Here is an 18,496-nt window from a genome sequence, read left to right on the forward strand (position 1 = left end):
TGGTGGCACCAACCGGGACCAAAGGCCCTCCTGTCTGAGCTCCCCGCACCGGCCACGTGGACGGCCTTTAGTCTCGGTTCGTGTAAGAACCGGGACTAAAGGGCTAGGGCATTAGTAACGACCCTTTAGTCCCGGTTCCAGAACCGGGACTAAAGTCCCTTATGAATCGGGGTAAAAGCCCCTTTTCCTACTAGTGCATAAACACTAGAGGCTTTTTCATCCTCAGTATCATAAACTCCCTGTATCATAAACACTAGAGGCTTGGAAAGATCTGACATTAATGCAATAACTTGGAAAATGTCAGATCTTTCCAAGGTATCATAAACCAAAATCATCACTGTTCAATAAAAACTCCCTGAGTTCCCACACAAAAAAGAAAAGAAAATGATGACTCGGACAAACTAGCATTAATGTACCAGTTTCTGAGCTTTGCATGCGCTCCTTAATCCTCCACTCAATACAGCATGGAAACATTTTTCTTGTCTAATAAGTACTAGTAATACACACTGAGAACAATCAACGCATAGCTGATCATTCCGGTAATGTTCAGTGTTCGTTCATAGTCCATCCACAACGTGTGGTCGTGTGATCATCACCTTGCGTGTAGTCCAATCAATGCAATAACTTGGAAAGTACTCCCTCCGCTTGGAATTACTTGTCGCAGAAATGGATGTATCTAGATATATTTTAGTTCTAGATACATCCATTTCCGAGACAAGTAATTTCGAACGGAGGGAATATTAAATAGTGATGATTTTGGTTTATGATACCTTGGAAAGATCTGACATTAATGCAATAACTTAGATCTTTCCAAGGTATCATAAACACTAGAGGCTTTACCAACTGAACACATACCTTCTGTATACTGACATTTTCTTGACCCGTTTCTGTATATTAACATGGGACATCACATGGAGTTGGAACCATCAGCGGTGAGCTCGGCATCGACAAATTCTGTGATCCTCTCGAGGAGCAGGTCGAAGTCGTCCTGGGACTTGATGAGGCTTATCCTCGTGTACCGGCTGCTGGCGTCGTTCCAGACGCCGGACCGTGTGATTATCTTGGCCTTGAGCAGCACGTCGGAGCAGTCACTGTCTTCCTCCCTCTCACACTTGACCCACGCATAAGCTGCATGCCCACCGAATCAAACATCAACTCACGTAGCTGCAGTAGTTTCAAAATCTGAACGTGTTGAGTCGATGCGTCACCTGGGGATGGCTCCCTGATCTTGTCGAAGTAGGTGCAGTACTGCGGAGGGATGTTCTGCAGCGAGATCCGGCGGGAGCGCGACACGACGGCGCTGAGCTTGCGCCATTTGGCTCTCATGACGTCGTGCCCGAAGGCGAAGATGTCCTCCTTGCCGTGCAGGTTGGCCAGTATGGCCTTGAAGATGCTGAGCATCCGGAGCTGGGTGTCGCGGGACGCGCCCATGGTGTTCTGCATCATGTAGTCATTGACCCGCTTGGCCACCTTCTCGTCCCTTATCAGCGCCCACCTGCGCAGTGCAACGCATGCAGAGCGGCGTCGGTCGCAGCACAGCTATATCTATTTGTGTGTCTATTGATTTTGGCGTGGCGTGGCGTGCGTGCGTACGTACCCGAATCGACTGCTGGCATGGCCGGAGAGCTTGGAGGTGGTGAAGAGCATGACGTCCGCGTCGGAGGGCGCGGGGATATGCGTGAAGTGCGGCCAGAAGTAGGCGTGGTCGAGGATCGCCGACGAGCCGCCGACGACGGGCTGGTTGAGCAGGGCGTCGGGGTTGTTCGGCGACGTCACGAACTCGATGACGTCCTCCTTGGTGGTGGAGTTCCCCGACGCTTTGGCCCACATGGAGGTGTTCCCGGCCCATTTGTACTCCCGGCTGTCGAACAACACGATCTGTGTTCTGTAAGCCTGCATGATGTATCAAATCAACAAACAGAGTAGATTAGATCGATCCGTGGCTAATAATCTAGAAAAAGGCACACATCGAGATCGGCACTGACCGGGTAGTACGGCGTGGTGGCGACCACGCTGGCCGTGGAGCCGGAGTTGCTGTCCGGGGACAGGGCGTACACCAGCGCGTTGATCAGCTGCATGGAGCCGGTGGCGAAGACGATTTGCTTGTCGTCGGCGACGGCGTTACCGACGGCCCTGTGCAGCCGCCTGATGCAGCGCTCGAGCTCGACGGACTGGAAGAGACCGTCGGTGGCTCTGTAGCTCATGCGGTGCCACCCGGAGACCACCACGGCGCTGGCCTCCGCGTGCCGCATCCAGTACGGCTCCAGGAACATCGGGTCCCCACTGCGCAAATTATTAAGAAAAACACCACCCTGACGTTAGCACGTTGAGGCGTTTTTTGGAGCGAGGCAACGGGAGTGTACGTTCCGATCCCATTGGATGCGGAGCGCAGACACTATGATGTGCGACACGACCATGCAAAATTGCTGTAACACTGTGCTACTCTGGCACTGCATGGTGGTCTGCAGTGAGGCCACGACCCACGAAAGGGACCAAATTATTTGAGATGGTGATGATTGGGCCCTGTCGCTACAGTTTTTAAAGGAACACGTGGAAGTGTTGAGCTTACTAAAGTATATGTACGAAAATACAAAGATGAACATGGTGCGAGCGTATCCCCGTGAATAGTAAATTCATAAAAAATATTATTTTAAAAAAAATCTGAAATTCCGTGGTATGAACCTTAGTCGGTCATTCTACTCACGCGTGGAGTTTTATGATGTATTGAAACACATGGTATTTTTAGTGAAGAAAATACAAATACGATCATACTATTCATTAATCAGTGTTTTTTAATATAGCTTCGATTAGCTTTGATTTTGTCATTTTTGCCCAGATTACCACGGATTTGATTTCTTCGTGAAACTTCATATGCGAGTATACCGGTTGACTATGTATATTAAAAAACAATTTTTTTTATTTTTTCTAACTTTTTTAAATTTACTATTTATAAAGGGTGCACGCGCACCCATGTTCATCAAATCCGCGTCCAGTATATGTACCCCTAATAAAAAAACTAAAGTATATGTGTTAATCTGTTGATAATGTTTCTTTTGATGCTTTGATCTGATGTATTTTACTATTCATTTGATTTGATGTATTTTAATCTGTCGATAATGTTTCTTTTGATGCAATAATTCAATTCGGAGCCCGGGCTCATCTACACCACGATGTATTTTAATCTGTCGATAATGTTTCTTTTGATGCAATAATTCAATTCGGAGCCCGGGCTCATCTACACCACGTAAACAATAAAATCGAAATAAATAATGATTTTTACAACTTTTTCGGATGCAAGATGCTGGAGTGTGTCAGATGCATGCCAAAATTCGTGGGCAAACGACATTAGAGCAGCTCGAGCCAAACAAGACAAAATCAACTATGAACAATGCGTTTTTTTTTCAAACTTTCTCATAGCCCAAAATTTGTCTTTTTTGCCATGAGTTCCTCGAATGGCCAACCGCCACCAAAATTGGCATGTGCATCACATATTCAACCATCTTGCACCACATTGTTTTTGGATTTTTTTTACCATATTAAACGATTTATACTGTTCACACACGGGAGCATCTGCACCTGGGTGCAAAAACGCCAAGTCTTCTGTCAATAATATTTCTTTTGATGTTTTTGATCTGATGTATTTTATTTCAACAAACAATAACCATTTGCTCAATAAAATAATTTTTTTTGCACCAATGCTAAACATGCACCCTACAAGAATTCTTTGAACGAAAGAGATTATGCATGGTCCGGTTAGCGCTAGCAAGCAATGGGATAACACTCTTGTGAAAATCCAATCAAGTGAGAATTAGTTAAGTGGGGTTGAAAGAGTTGCCCGAGTTCAAGTTTTAGGTCACACAAACACATTTGTGCGTTATCTATACAATATTGTAAATAAAAACATTTTGCTCCCTCAGGTACCGTGAAAGTCTAAGTTCGGTTTCAACTCTATATTTTTTATAAAATTTCGAAAATGCGTTTGGATTTGGTCATTTGCCATGCTAAACCATTTTAGACTATGAGATTTCAGAGAAAATCCAGAAAATTATAAGAAAAGACAAAAAAGTCCATGAAAATTACTAAAGATTTTAGGAAAAATGCATATAATTCAAATATATATAATAGGAAATCATAGATTTTGATAATAGTTCAAAATCTTCCGTGTTAGATATTTTTTTGTTTGATTCCTAATTTTCTAGTAAATTTCATAAGATATTCAAAATTTCATAAAGCAAATTGGTATCCTGTTTTTTATTTTTGTTTATAATGTTTTTGTAAATTGCGATATCAACAAATAGATATCAAAAAGAAAAATGATTTGTTTAAAAAAATAATTACAACAAGTGTCCTGATTTTTCTCCAAAATAACCGAGGTTTCGAAAGGCTCTATTTCATGATAGTCCATTCCTTAGTTTTTCACGACTTCACTTCCCCGATGTGCAAAACCGCGACGACATCATCGTCTAAACCACTTCACTCCGAGAAGGAACAACTTAAGCTTGATCGGGGCTAGTGGCAGAGTCGTGATCAAGATAAGAAAGACATGAACTGGGAAAGTATAGTTGTATCTCCGACTTGGGTATAACTTTAGATTTATTAGTACAACAAGAAACTTTCTCAGGGCTGTTGCGGAGCCGTCAGCTAGATACAAAGATGTGAACCAACAAAAGACATAGGTGTGCCCTCGACTTGGGTAGAGCTTCTGGAAGCATGAAGGAAGATCTAATATTGTGGATCAGGTTAAGCTTTCCCATATGAGTGACTTTTACTGCAACATAATTTTTCCATAGAAAAGAGCATGTGTTTAGCCGGTCTAAAAATTGATTCAAGATTCTTGATTTTCTCAAAAAGTGTGTTGGAGTTTGAGGTTGCCGCCTGGCTCAACCCAGGCGACTTTGGAGGGCCTCGAACAACACTTCCACGCGCCCACCATTTCTCCTATCTTCCTGCAGCTAAAGGAAGCTGCTAGAGGCAGGTGGTAGTGGTGAGGCCCTTCCTCGATCCATCGCCCATCTCACATTGCCCCTCGCCCATCCTAGGGTCGATGTAGAGTGTGTGATGGCTCCTCTACTAGCTTGTCAGATACCTATCTGTGGTTGGATGATTAGATTCATGATACATCACTAGATAGTTCTGTTTGGGAGTGGCAACATGCACCATTCGAGGTATGACACGAGGGTGGTTTATGTAAAACAAATGTGGAATTAATCGATACTTTTTGGACCAATTTTTATGGTGAGTATGCATCGAGCTTGGTGGGCTAACTTGCCCTAGTCGGGTTTTCCTCCCTAGTCAGATGTGCTCTTGATTGGGTGCTTGCACACCGATGTAATCTTAAAGACTAGAGTCATCTTGGTTCGTTCTTTGGACTTTTGCATCTCAATGACCCCTAGATTCCTTCTTCAGACATTTAATGTAACTCTAGGGTACATTGTCTCATTGGAGCTCTGAATTCTTAGTCGATGTAGTTTGTCTGCTTTTGAGTTGGCTGGGCACTTTCAACTTCTGTGTCTTCATATAGCTTTTCAGTGTCAAGCCATATGGCGTTGTGACTTGGGAAGTAGGGCGAAAGCAGCGAGGACTTAGGTTTGGTTCGGCTCACGAGATTTTCACCGAGCCAATGACCAGGAATGAAATTAAAGATCGTTGTTGTGGCATGCCCATACCCGCTGCTATGAATTTGGTTAAGCATGTTACCCTGGAAGTCTTTTTCTATGTGTATTTATGTATCATCAACAAGATACATGATTGTTAGGATTACAACTTGAACCTCAAGGAACCTTCAACGACATGGTTTTGTATCGAGGGCTTCACACGTGTTGAACATATAACAACATAAAGATAGGGAGTATTTGACAAAAAACTACCACATTAGGGGTTACCGTCCCACAGAACTACCACTTTTAAAAAAGTGACCGATAACTACCAAAAATTTCTAATTTTGTGACTAAAAACTACCACTTTTGAAAAATGATCTGTTTAGACGATTTAAACACGTTTATGACATGCGGGACCCACCCATCAGGGCTGACGTGGCGGCAAAGTCAATTCTGTTTACTTTGACCGTTACGTTGACTGTTATTACAAGTGGGGCCCACCTGTCAGAAAGGAGGAGGAGGAAGAAGAAGAAGATTGATGCTGACAGGTGGACCCCACTTGTAATAACAGTCAACGTAACGGTCAAAATAAATGGAGTTGACTTTGCCGCAACATCAGCTCTGACGGGTGGGCCCCGCATGTCATAAACGTGTTTAAATCGTCTAAACTGACCTTTTTTCGAAAGTGGTAGTTTTTAGTCACAAAATTAGAAATTTTTGGTAGTTATCAGTCATTTTTTTGAAAGTGGTAGTTCTGTGGGACGGTAACCCCTAATGTGATAGTTTTTTGTCAAATACTCTAAAGATAGGGGCTATGTTGTTCAATGGGAAACAATGACAACGTTTTCATCGACTATGAGGCGTCTTTGGTGACTTCGTCAATCTCAAATGTGTCGTCTCAGTCTCTCGAAAGTGCTCATAGGGGTAAGATGTGCGTGCTTGCGTATGTATGTGCATATGAGCTATGCACGTCTGCGGCTGTACTGTATTTTCTTAGAAAAAAGGGAAATTAGAAGTAACCTAATGTCTAACTACTTTTTTTTGAGAAGAATATCTAACCACTCTAACAGCTGCACATGACAATCAATTGTCACGTTTTCCCTTTTTTGCGGGGGAGTTGTCACGTTTTCCTTTTTCACATTTCCCTTTAAAAAAATGATTGTATTAATTGTGCATGCATGTCTCATGTTTTCTTTTAAATTTTATATTCTAACTACTTTTCTATGTGACCATGTCTATTTTATACTCCCTTCGTCCGAAAATACTTGTCATCAAAATAAATAAAAGAGGATGTATCTCTTGTCATCAAAATGAACAAAATAGGATGTATCTAGAACTAAAATACATCTAGATACATCCTCTTTTATTCATTTTGATGACAAGTATTTCCGGACGGAGGGAGTATCATTTTGGTCCTTTATTGTAGTTTATGGTTCCATAAAGAAGTCAGTGGTTCATATCTTTTTCTCGAAATCAGACGAAAGGTACCTCTCAGATAATTATTATAGAGGACACGAGAAACTCGGTTGAAATATCCGCCCCACCCCCACGGATGTAACATGGAAGTTTTTTCTCCTTGCCTGAACGCGACGTGGAAGTTGACCCCTCCCTCTCACATAGTCGCATCAACTAAAAGCTAAGGTGCATACGTAGTGTAAACAAGTGTGGCGTATCACTACGAATGCTTACAACGAAGCTAATCCATCAGGGTATTATAATTTATAAACGCTTTGAAAAATCAAATGATGCGTACGTATAGTTAATTCAGTCGTGGATGAAGCTAGTACCTAACGCATTATTTTTTGACGATTCTTCCCAACTTGCCCACTGATCCCGATCAATTGTTGCGTGTTGGTATCTAATTAGAACCATGCGGCGTCCTTGTCAATTATGGAGACTGGACGGAACAGTGCAACAGCAGACCAGTAGTAACCGGAGCTAATTACTGTGCACCGTGTCCTTCCAAATTATGCCATCATCAATGGAGAAAGAACTTCGCAACAAGGTGAGCAACGCGCGCCCACTATGCACGACAACGAAGGAAGGCGAGCTGAGGCGTGAGGGGGAAATCGAAGCATGCATATCAAGAGCGAGGAGTCGGGTCGGTCACCTGTCGGCGTCGACGGTGCAGTCGGGCGTCCGGACGGAGCAGTCTGGCCCTTCGAAGCAGGTGTTGCACTCGCACCCGGGCCGCCCGTCCTCGCCGACGATGCCATCCAGGAACACGCGGCCGTGGCCGGAGCATCCCGCCGCCGCCACGGACTCGGCCTCCCTGGCCGCCCTTAGCGCCCAGCTCAGCGCACCGCCGTTGTTGGCCTCGCTGAGAAGCGGGGACGGCGCTGGCGGGGCGGAGAGGAAGTGGTGCGCGACGAAGAGGGCGTTGAGGAGCAGCGATGAGTAGAGCAGGACATGGAGCCCGAGCCGCGCAGCTGTTGGAAAGGCGGACTCCATTGTCTGGCTACTCCTGTGTTCCAGCAGGGACCCCCGGGTGACAGGCAGGTTTATAGCGTGCGCGCCGGTCGGGCGTGTGGCCCAGCTTTAAGATGGGCTTGATTTTCACCCCCTCTCATTTTCTCAATAATTCATCTAGTTCAGTACCCAACGCCTTCTTAAGTATCTTCAGATTCAGATTTGATGTCGAGGTAGGTAAACGGCTAAGCGCTCCTACAATTTATAGGCCTAATGTGTAAGCAGTCAACATGACTTGTATTTTCAGATTCAGATCTGCTATGAAGCTAGCTAAGCGCTTCTGTTATTTCTAAAGACTTGACTCATGTGTATGCAGTCAACAGGATTTGTTATAGGCATGTACATAATTTCAGATTCAGATCTGGTATGAAGCTAGCTAAGGGCAAATCCAACTCGGTTGATAGGGAAGTCGGCCATCCAGCCGTGTCTGCATCTATTCCAAAACAAATTTAAATAAATCAGACAAATTTCATCAAACATGAAAAAAAACTCAGACATAATTTACAAATTGCATCTGATACGGAAGTCGGCCGCCCCGCTTCCTCCTGCGCCGTGTGGAGGGCTGCCACAGCTAATGCCGGCCCCGGAAAGCGATGAGGGCGACGCCACGATCTGGAGGGAGATCCAGGGCCGCCGCCCATGTGAAGAGACCTGTTAGTGGTAATTTATATTTGTTGGCATTTAATCATTGAAGGATGCAAAACTTATTAGTGGTGCGGCTTGAGCGTCCTTTAGTTGGACCACAAGATTGGCATAGAGAATTGTATATCCATTTTAAAATTGCGTACAAAACAATACTTTAATTTTATTGGAGTGCATGTCATCAATGCAACTAACTCTCCGGTGCTTGAAAAGAGGTTATATATATATTTGTGAAATCATCAAATTTATAACAGAAACTACCAACAACTATACCACACTAAAGAGATGTAATATAATAATATATTTTTACTGTGTACTTAATAATACTAATTTTGTATTGGAGATGTTGATAGTTTTCTTCAATAAACTTCTACGGATGAGGCAACGCAAATGTTCGCGTGAGACTCGATCGTGCTTGTGCGGACGAGGCATGGAAGGAGTTGTTTCCTTTTGCTCGAGTGTTGCATCTTGCATCTTCATGCTCAAATCACCTACCCCTTGCAGTGCAATTGGTTCCTGAAGAAAATAACCAGCGACGCCGGGCTTGCCCTCGGTATGAAATAATGTGGGAGAGGGATCGCTCACTCCCGGAGGTGGTGGCACATGTGTGGGCAACTAAACGTCCAGATGGTGACCTAGGTACTATTGCGTCGTCCTTAAAGGAGTTGATGTATGATCTAAAAGAATGGAGCAGGAACAAGTTTGGTAATGTGTTGAAAGAGATCAAGAAATTAAGGGGTGAGTTGGACGTGCTCCAACAGGGGAGTGCTGACCATGCAACTATCTGTAATAAAATGTTTCAACTTGATGAGCTCCTTTATTAGGAGGAGATGATGTAGCTTCAATGTTCCCGTGTGACTTGGTTGAAGCAGGGTGAGAGGAACACAAAGTACCTTCACCATCGAGCAGTCTGGCGGGCTCGAAAGAATTATATCCAACCCCAGAAGAAAGAAGACGGGTCGTGGTGTTCTGCCCCCTCTGACATGGAACGGATGGCCTCATTCTATTTCAAGGAGGTATATACCAAGGATCCCACCCTACAGCCTAAGGCTGTTCTGGATTGTATTGTGCCCTAGGTTATTGAGCATGTGAGCATTAAACTTGGGGCTCCTTTTACTGAGAAGGAAGTTCCTGATGCTTTGTTTTAAATAGGACCATTGAAAGCACCTGGCCCCGACGGGTTTCCGACGTGATTTTTCAGCAAAACTGGCTAGTCACGTCGTCGCCGCAGTACTAAATTGTTGGGGAACGTTGCATGGGAAACAAAAAATTTCCTACGCTCACCAAGATCCAATCTAGGAGATGACCATCTACGAGAGGAGAGATTGGATCTACATACCCTTGTAGATTGCTAAGCGGAAGCGTTAAGAAACGCGGTTGATGTAGTCGAACGTCTTTGCGATCCAATCACGATCCGTCCCACGAACGTCTTCGCGATCCAATCACGAACCGTCCCACGAACTCCCGATCCAAGTGCCGAACGAACGGCACCTCCGCGTTCAACACACGTACGGCTTGATGACGCCTTCACCTCCTCGATCCAGCGAGCGATGGTGAAGTAGTAGCTCAACTCCTCCGGCAGCACGACGGCATGGTGGCAGAATCTCAGCAGAGCTTCGCTAAACGCTACGGAGAGGAAGAAGGCTATGAGGGAGAGGAGGGGCAGCGCCGTGCCGTATGAGGGTGGGGCTGCCCTCTCTCTACCTCTCTATATGTAGGAGAAAGCAGGAGAGGGGGCGCCCCTAGGGGATCCCATCTAGGGCCGGCGGCCACAAGAGGGAAACCCTAGATGGGTTTTCCCCCTTAGGAGACTTGGCCCCCAAGCCAAAGGGGTGGGAACCCTAGGGTGGCGCCCCACCTCCTCTGGCAACGTGGGATGGGGTGAGGGGGGTGCACAACCCCTTAGTGGGCTGGTTTGCCCCTCCCCTTGGCCCATGAGCCCCCCCAACACTTGTCGCCCCCCTCCCCCCCGAAACCCCTTTCGGTCATCCTGGTCATCGCCCGGTACCCCCGGAACACTTCCGGACTCCAAAACCCTTCGTCCAATATATCATTCTTCACCTCCGGACCATTCCGGAGTTCCTCGTCATGTATGGGATCACATCCGGGACTCCGAACAACCTTCAGTAACCACCATAATGACTCAACTATACTTATATCGTCACCAAACGTTAAGTGTGTAGACCCTGCGGGTTCAAGAACTATGCAGACATGACCGAGACACCTCTACGGTCAATAACCAATAGCGAGACCTAGATGCCCATATTGGTTCCTACATATTCTATGAAGATCTTATCGGTCGAACCTCGATGTCAAGGATTCAGCTAATCCCGTATGCAGTTCCATGTGTCTATCGGTATGTTACTTGCCCGAGATTTGATCGTCGGTATCTCCATACCTAGTTCAATCTCGTTACCGGCAAGTCTCTTTACTCGTTCTGTAATACAAGATCCTGTGGCTAACTCATTAGTCACATTGCTTGCAAGCTCATTGTGATACTATATTACCGAGTGGGCCCTGAGATACCTCTCCGTCATACGGAGTGACAAATCCCAGTCTTGATCCATGCCAACTCAATAGAAACCCTCGGAGATACCTGTAGAGCACATTTATAGTCACCCAGTTATGTTGCGATGTTTGGTACACACAAGGTACTCCTCTGGTGTCAGTGAGTTGCATGATCTCATGGTCATAGGAACATATACTTGACATGCAGAAAACAATAGCAATAAACTTGTCATGATCATATGCTACGTTCATAGTTTGGGTCTTGTCCATCACATCATTCTCCTAATGATGTGATCCCGTTATCAAATGACAAATCATGTCCATGGCTAGGAAACCATAGCCATCTTTGATCAATGAGCTAGTTCGGTAGAGGCTTACTAGGGACATGTTGTTGTCTATGTATCCACACATGTATTTGAGTTTCCAATCAATACAATTCTAGCATGGATAATAAACGATTATCATGAACAGGGAAATGTGATAATAACTAATTTATTATTGCCTCTAGGTCATATTTCCAACACTCTCCCACTTGCACTAGAGTCAATAATCTAGTTCACATCACCATGTGATTAACACCCAATTAGTTCTGGGGTTTGATCATGTTTTGCTTGTGAGAGAGGTTTTAGTCAACGGATCTGTAACATTCAGATCCGCGTGTACTTCACAAATTTGATGTCATACTGTAGATGCTGCTACCATGCTCCACTTGGAGCTATTCCAAATGGCTCCTCCACTATACGTATCTGGTTTGCTACTCAGAGTCATTTGGATTAGTGTTAAAGCTTGCATCGACGTAACCCTTTACGCCGAACTCTTTATCACCTCCATAACCGAGAAACTCTGCTCAGAGTCATTCGGATTAGTGTTAAAGCTTGCATCGACGTAACCCTTTACGCTGAACACTTTATCACCTCCATAACCGAGAAACATTTCCTTATTCTTCTAAGGATAATTTTGACCGCTGTCCAGTGATCCACTCCTGGATCACTCTTGTACCCCTTGCCAGACACGTGGCAAGGTACACATCAGGTGTGGTACACAGCATGGCATATCTTATAGAGCCTATGGCTATGGCATAGGGGACGACCTTCGTCCTTTCTCTTTCTTCTGCGTGGTCGAGCTTTGAGTCTTACTCAACTTCACACTTAACAACTCAGGCAAGAACTCCTTCTTTGACTGATCCATTTTGAACTCCTTCAAAATCATGTCAAGGTGTGCTCCGTGAAAGTCTTATCAGGCGTCTTGATCTATCTCTATAGATCTTGTTGCCCAATATGTAAGCAGCTTTACCCAAGTCTTCCTTTGAAAAACTCCTTTCAAACAACCCTTTATGCTTTCCAAAAATTCTACAACATTTCCGATCAACAATATGTCATCCACATATAGTTATCAGAAATGTTGTAGTGCTCTCACTCGCTTTCTTGTAAATACAAGTGATACGTCTCCAATGTATCTATAATTTTTTATTGTTCCATGCTGTTATATTATCATTCTTGGATGTTTTACAATCATTTTATATCATTTTTTGGGGCTAACCTATTGACATAGTGCCAAGTGCCAGTTGCTGTTGTTTGCTTTTTTTACTTCGCAGAAAATAAATACCAAACGGAGTCCAAACACAGCGAAACTTTTTGGAGATTTTTTCTGGACCAGAAGACAACAGATGGGCCAAGAAAGTACCTGAGGGGTGCTCCGAGGGGAGCACGACCCACCAGGGCACACCTGGTGGCCCAGGCGCGCCCAGGTGGGTTGTGCCCACCTCGGTGGTCTCCCGCACCACCTCTTTGCTCTATAAATACCCCAATATTCCAGAAACCCCAGGGAAGTCGACGAAAATCAATTCCAGCCGCCGCAAGTTCCAGAACCACCAGATCCAATCTAGACACCATCATGGAGGGGTTCATCATCCTCACCGGTGCCTCTCCGATGATGCGTGAGTAGTTCATTGTAGACCTACGGGTCCGTAGTTAGTAGCTAGATGGCTTCCTCTCTCTCTCTTTTGATTCTCAATACAATGGTCTCTTGGAGATCTATTTGATGTAACTCTTTTTGCGGTGTGTTTGTTGGGATCCGATGAACTTTGAGTTTATGATCAGATCTATGTTTTTATCCATGAAAGTTATTTGAGTCTTTTTGATCTCTTATATGCATGATTACTTATAGCCTCGTATTTATTCTTCGAATATTTGGTTTAGTTAGGCCAACTAGATCGATTTTTCTTGCCATGTGAAGAGGTGCTTCATGATGGGTTCGATCTTACGGTGCTTGATCCCAGTGACAGAAGGGGAACCGACACGTATGTACCGTTGCTATTAAGGATAACAAGATGGGGTCTATTTCTACATAAATAGATATTGTCTACATCATGTCATCGTTCTTATTCCATTACTCCGTTTCTCCATGAACTTAATACACTAGATGCATGCTGGATAGCGGTCGATGTGTGGAGTAACAGTAGTAGATGCAGGAAGGAGTCGGTCTACTAATCTTGGACGTGATGCCTATATAATTGCCTGGATATCGTCATGATTATTTGAAGTTCTATCAATTGCCCGACAGTAATTTTTTTACCCATCGTATGCTCTTTTTCTCGAGAGAAGCCACTAGTGAAATCTACGGCCCCCGGGTCTCTTCTTTATTATATTTGCCTTCGCGATCTATTTTTATTTGCTTTTATTATCAGATCTATGAATCCAAAAACCCAAAAATACCTCGCTGAATTCTATTTGCTTTTATTTGTATTTATCAATCTATCACAATTTTTATCCCGTCTACTTGCCAATTTTTGGCGCCGTTACCCGAAAGGGATTGACAACCCCTTTAATACGTCGGGTTGCGAGTATTTGTTATTTGTGTGCAGGTGTCGTTCACGTAGTGTTGCGTGGTTCTCCTACCGGTTCGATAACCTGGGTCTCACCACTGAGGGAAATACCTACCGTAGCGGTGCTGCATCATCCCTTCCTCTTCGGGGAAATACCGATGTAGTTCAAGCCGCATCAAAAGGAATTTTTGGCGCCGTTGCCGGGGAGACATCATCAACATCTACCAGGTTCCTAATCACATATCTCATCTCCTTGCAATTTACATTATTCGCCATTTGCCTCTCGTTTTCCTCTCCCCCACTTCACAAAAATTTGTCGTTTTATTCGCCCTCCTTTTCGTTCGCCATTTTTTCGTCAGATCTGTTTTTGTGTGCAATCTTATGCACCACTTTTTGTCGCTATGGATAGTTCTTCCTCTATCCCGAGAACAAGGTTCTTAACTTCAAACAAAGGGGAGGGGAGAATTTAAAAGATGCTTGGTATAGGATTTGCAATGCTCATAATAGATCTATTCGTAAGCAATCTACCGTTGTTCTTCTTCGCTATTTTTATGTGGGCATCACCACTTGGTATAGATTCGTCCTTGATACGATTACCGATGGAAATTTTTTGATGTGTCCCTCTCTTAATGCTTTTGATGCTATGGGAAATTTAGTGGGTTCACCGCCTCTTGTGATTAATGAAACAACTTTGACTCTTTAGCATGTTATGGAAAGACTAGATGCTATGGAAAAGAAAATCCTTACCGAAGAACATATTGAGAACTTGGATAAAAAGATGCATAATTTTGCTACTAAGTTTGGGTCAAAAGCGGGAGAAGTTTTTAGGTTGTTAAAAGAAAAGGGGGGCCGTAATTCATGAAAGAATTGAAGAAAGCCCGTCTGGGATTGATAAACTGGAAGAAATCTTTAGTAATCTAAGCACGGCCTTTGCTTCTGCTAAAACTATTGAAAAAACTCCCGTACTAAGAACTGTTGGAAATATGCCCTAGAGGCAATAATAAATAGGTTATTATTATATTTCCTTGTTCATGATAATCGTTTATTATCCATGCTAGAATTGTATTGATAGGAAACTCAGATACATGTGTGGATACATAGACAACACCATGTCCCTAGTAAGCCTCTAGTTGACTAGCTCGTTGATCAATAGATGGTTACGGTTTCCTGACCATGGACATTGGATGTCGTTGATAACGGGATCACATCATTAGGAGAATGATGTGATGGACAAGACCCAATCCTAAGCCTAGCACAAGATCGTGTAGTTCGTTTGCTCAGAGCTTTTCTAATGTCAAGTATCACTTCCTTAGACCATGAGATTGTGCAACTCCCGGATACTGTAGGAATGCTTTGGGTGTACCAAACGTCACAACGTAACTGGGTGGCTATAAAGGTGCACTACAGGTATCTCCGAAAGTGTCTGTTGGGTTGGCACGAATCGAGACTGGGATTTGTCACTCCGTGTAAACGGAGAGGTATCTCTGGGCCCACTCGGTAGGACATCATCATAATGTGCACAATGTGACCAAGGAGTTGATCACGGGATGATGTGAGTTACGGAACGAGTAAAGAGACTTGCCGGTAACGAGATTGAACAAGGTATCGGGATACCGACGATCGAATCTCGGGCAAGTAACATACCGATAGACAAAGGGAATTGTATACGGGATTGATTGAATCCCCGACATCGTGGTTCATCCGATGAGATCATCGTGGAACATGTGGGAGCCAACATGGGTATCCAGATCCCGCTGTTGGTTATTGACCGGAGAGTCGTCTCGGTCATGTCTACCTGTCTCCCGAACCCGTAGGGTCTACACACTTAAGGTTCGGTGACGCTAGGGTTATAGACATATTAGTATGCGGTAACCCGAAAGTTGTTCGGAGTCCCAGATGAGATCCCGGACGTCACGAGGAGTTCCGGAATGGTCCGGAGGTAAAGATTTATATATGGGAAGTCTTATTTTGGTCGCCGGAAAAGTTTCGCACTTTATCGGTATTGTACCGGGAGTGCCGAAAGGGGTCCGGGGGTCCACCAAGGGGGTCCACCAGCCCCGGGGGGGCACATGGGCTGTAGGGGGTGCGCCTTGGCCTATATGGGCCAAGGGCACCAGCCCCAAGAGGCCCATGCGCCAAGAGATAAGAAAAAGGGAGAGTCCTAAAAGGGGAAGGCACCTCCGAGGTGCCTTGGGGAGGAAGGACTCCTCCCTGGCCGCACCCTTCCTTGGAGGAAGGGCCAAGGCTACGCCCCCCCTCTCCCTTGGCCCTATATATAGTGGGGGGAAGGGAGGGCAGCAATACCTAAGCCCTGGCGCCTCCCTCTCCCTCCCGTGACACACCTCCCTCCTCCCGCAGCGCTTGGCGAAGCCCTGTTGGAATCCCGCTATTTCCACCACCACGCCGTCGTGCTGCTGGATCTCCATCAACCTCTCCTCCCCCCTTGCTGGATCAAGAAGGAGGAGACGTCGCTGCTCCGTACGTGTGTTGAACGCGGAGGTGCCGTCCGTTCGGCGCTAGGATCATCGGTGATTTGGATCACGAAGAGTACGACTCCATCAACCCCGTTCTCTTGAACGCTTCCGCTCGCGATCTACAAGGGTATGTAGATGCACTCCCCTTCCCCTCGTTGCTAGATTACTCCATAGATTGATCTTGGTGATGCGTAGAAAATTTTGAATTTCTGCTACGTTCCCCAATAGTGGCATCATGAGCTAGGTCTATGCGTAGTTTCTATGCACGAGTAGAACACAAAGTAGTTGTGGGCGTAGATGTTGCCAATTCTTCTTGCCGTTACTAGTCTTATCTTGATTCGGCGGCATCGTGGGATGAAGCGGCCCGGACCGACCTTACACGTACACTTACGTGAGACAGGTTTCACCGACTGACATGCACTAGTTGCATAAGGTGGCTAGCGGGTGTGTGTCTCTCCCACTTTAGTCGGATCGGATTCGATGAAAAGGGTCCTTATGAAGGGTAAATAGAAATTGGCATATCACGTTGTGGCTTTTGCGTAGGTAAGAAACGTTCTTGCTAAAATCCCATAGCAGCCACGTAAAACATGCAACAACAATTAGAGGACGTCTAACTTGTTTTTGCAGGGTATGCTATGTGATGTGATATGGCCAAAAGGATGTGATGAATGATATATGTGATGTATGAGATTGATCATGTTCTTGTAATAGGAATCACGACTTGCATGTCGATGAGTATGACAACCGGCAGGAGCCATAGGAGTTGTCTTAATTTATTGTATGACCTGCGTGTCAATGAAAACGCCATGTAATTACTTTACTTTATTGCTAACCGTTAGCCATAGTAGTAGAAGTAATAGTTGGCGAGACAAATCCATGAAGACACAATGATGGAGATCATGATGATGGAGATCATGGTGTCATGCCGGTGACGAAGGTGATCATGCCGCGCCTCGAAGATGGAGATCAAAGGCGCAGGATGATATTGGCCATATCACGTCACTTTATGATTTGCATGTGATGTTTATCATGTTTACATCTTATTTGCTTAGAACGACGGTAGCATAAATAAGATGATCCCTCACTAAAATTTCAAGAGACGTGTTCCCCCTAACTATGCACCGTTGCGAAGGTTCGTTGTTTCGAAGCACCACGTGATGATCGGGTGTGATAGATTCTAACGTTCGAATACAACGGGTGTTGACGAGCCTAGGATGTACAGACATGGCCTCGGAACACATGCGAAACACTTAGGTTGACTTGACGAGCCTAGCATGTACGTACATGGCCTCGGAACACAAGAGATCGAAAGGTCGAACATGAGTCGTATAGTAGATGCGATCAACATGGAGATGTTCACCGATGATGACTAGTCCGTCTCACGTGATGATCGGACACGGCCTAGTTTGACTCGGATCATGTATCACTTAGATGACTAGAGGGATGTCTATCTGAGTGGGAGTTCATTAAATAATCAGATGAACTTCATTATCATGAACATAGTCAAAAGGACTCTGCAAATTATGTCATAGCTTACGCTTTAGTTCTACTGTTTAAGATATGTTCCTAGAGAAAATTTAGTTGAAAGTTGGTAGTAGCAATTATGCGGATTGGGTCCGTAAACTGAGGATTGTCCTCATTGCTGCACAGAAGGCTTATGTCCTTAATGCACCGCTCGGTGTGCTGAACCTCAGCGTCGTCTGTATATGTTACGAAACATCTGACATACACGTTTTGATGACTACGTGATAGTTCAGTGCGTATTGCTAACGGTTTAGAATTGTGGCACCAAAGACGTTTTGAAACATCGCAGAACATATGAGATGTTCCGAAGACTGAAATTGGGATTTCAGACTAGTGCCCACGTCAAGAGGTATGAGACCTCTGACAAGTTTCTTAAGCCTGCAAACTAAGGGAGAAAAGCTCAATCGTTGAGCATGTGCTCAGATTGTCTGAGTACTACAATCACTTGAATCGAGTGG

The 18,496-nt window shown here is 44.8% G+C and overlaps 1 protein-coding gene across 2 annotated transcripts; it reads right to left on the bottom strand.

The window, feature by feature from the left end:
• Positions 1–402: 402 nt before the first annotated feature.
• LOC109746169 (tryptophan aminotransferase-related protein 3) lies at positions 403–8,142 on the bottom strand. Of its 2 annotated transcripts, XR_012205040.1 has the most exons (6): positions 7,708–8,142; positions 1,986–2,283; positions 1,598–1,893; positions 1,209–1,495; positions 856–1,128; positions 403–770 (listed from the first exon to the last, which is right to left on the bottom strand). XR_012205040.1 is itself a non-coding variant. In XM_020305297.4 (5 exons), exons 1-5 carry the CDS (start codon positions 8,046–8,048, stop codon positions 908–910), a joined length of 1,443 nt encoding a protein of 480 aa, XP_020160886.3. In that variant the 5' UTR covers positions 8,049–8,141; the 3' UTR covers positions 403–907. The 2 variants fall into 2 exon arrangements, 1 of the variants encoding a protein (XP_020160886.3); XM_020305297.4 differs by having other exon boundaries at positions 403–1,128; positions 7,708–8,141.
• Positions 8,143–18,496: the final 10,354 nt, after the last annotated feature.

This window comes from Aegilops tauschii, chromosome 3, assembly GCF_002575655.3.
Source record: "Aegilops tauschii subsp. strangulata cultivar AL8/78 chromosome 3, Aet v6.0, whole genome shotgun sequence".
Classification (NCBI taxonomy): Eukaryota; Viridiplantae; Streptophyta; class Magnoliopsida; order Poales; family Poaceae; genus Aegilops; species Aegilops tauschii.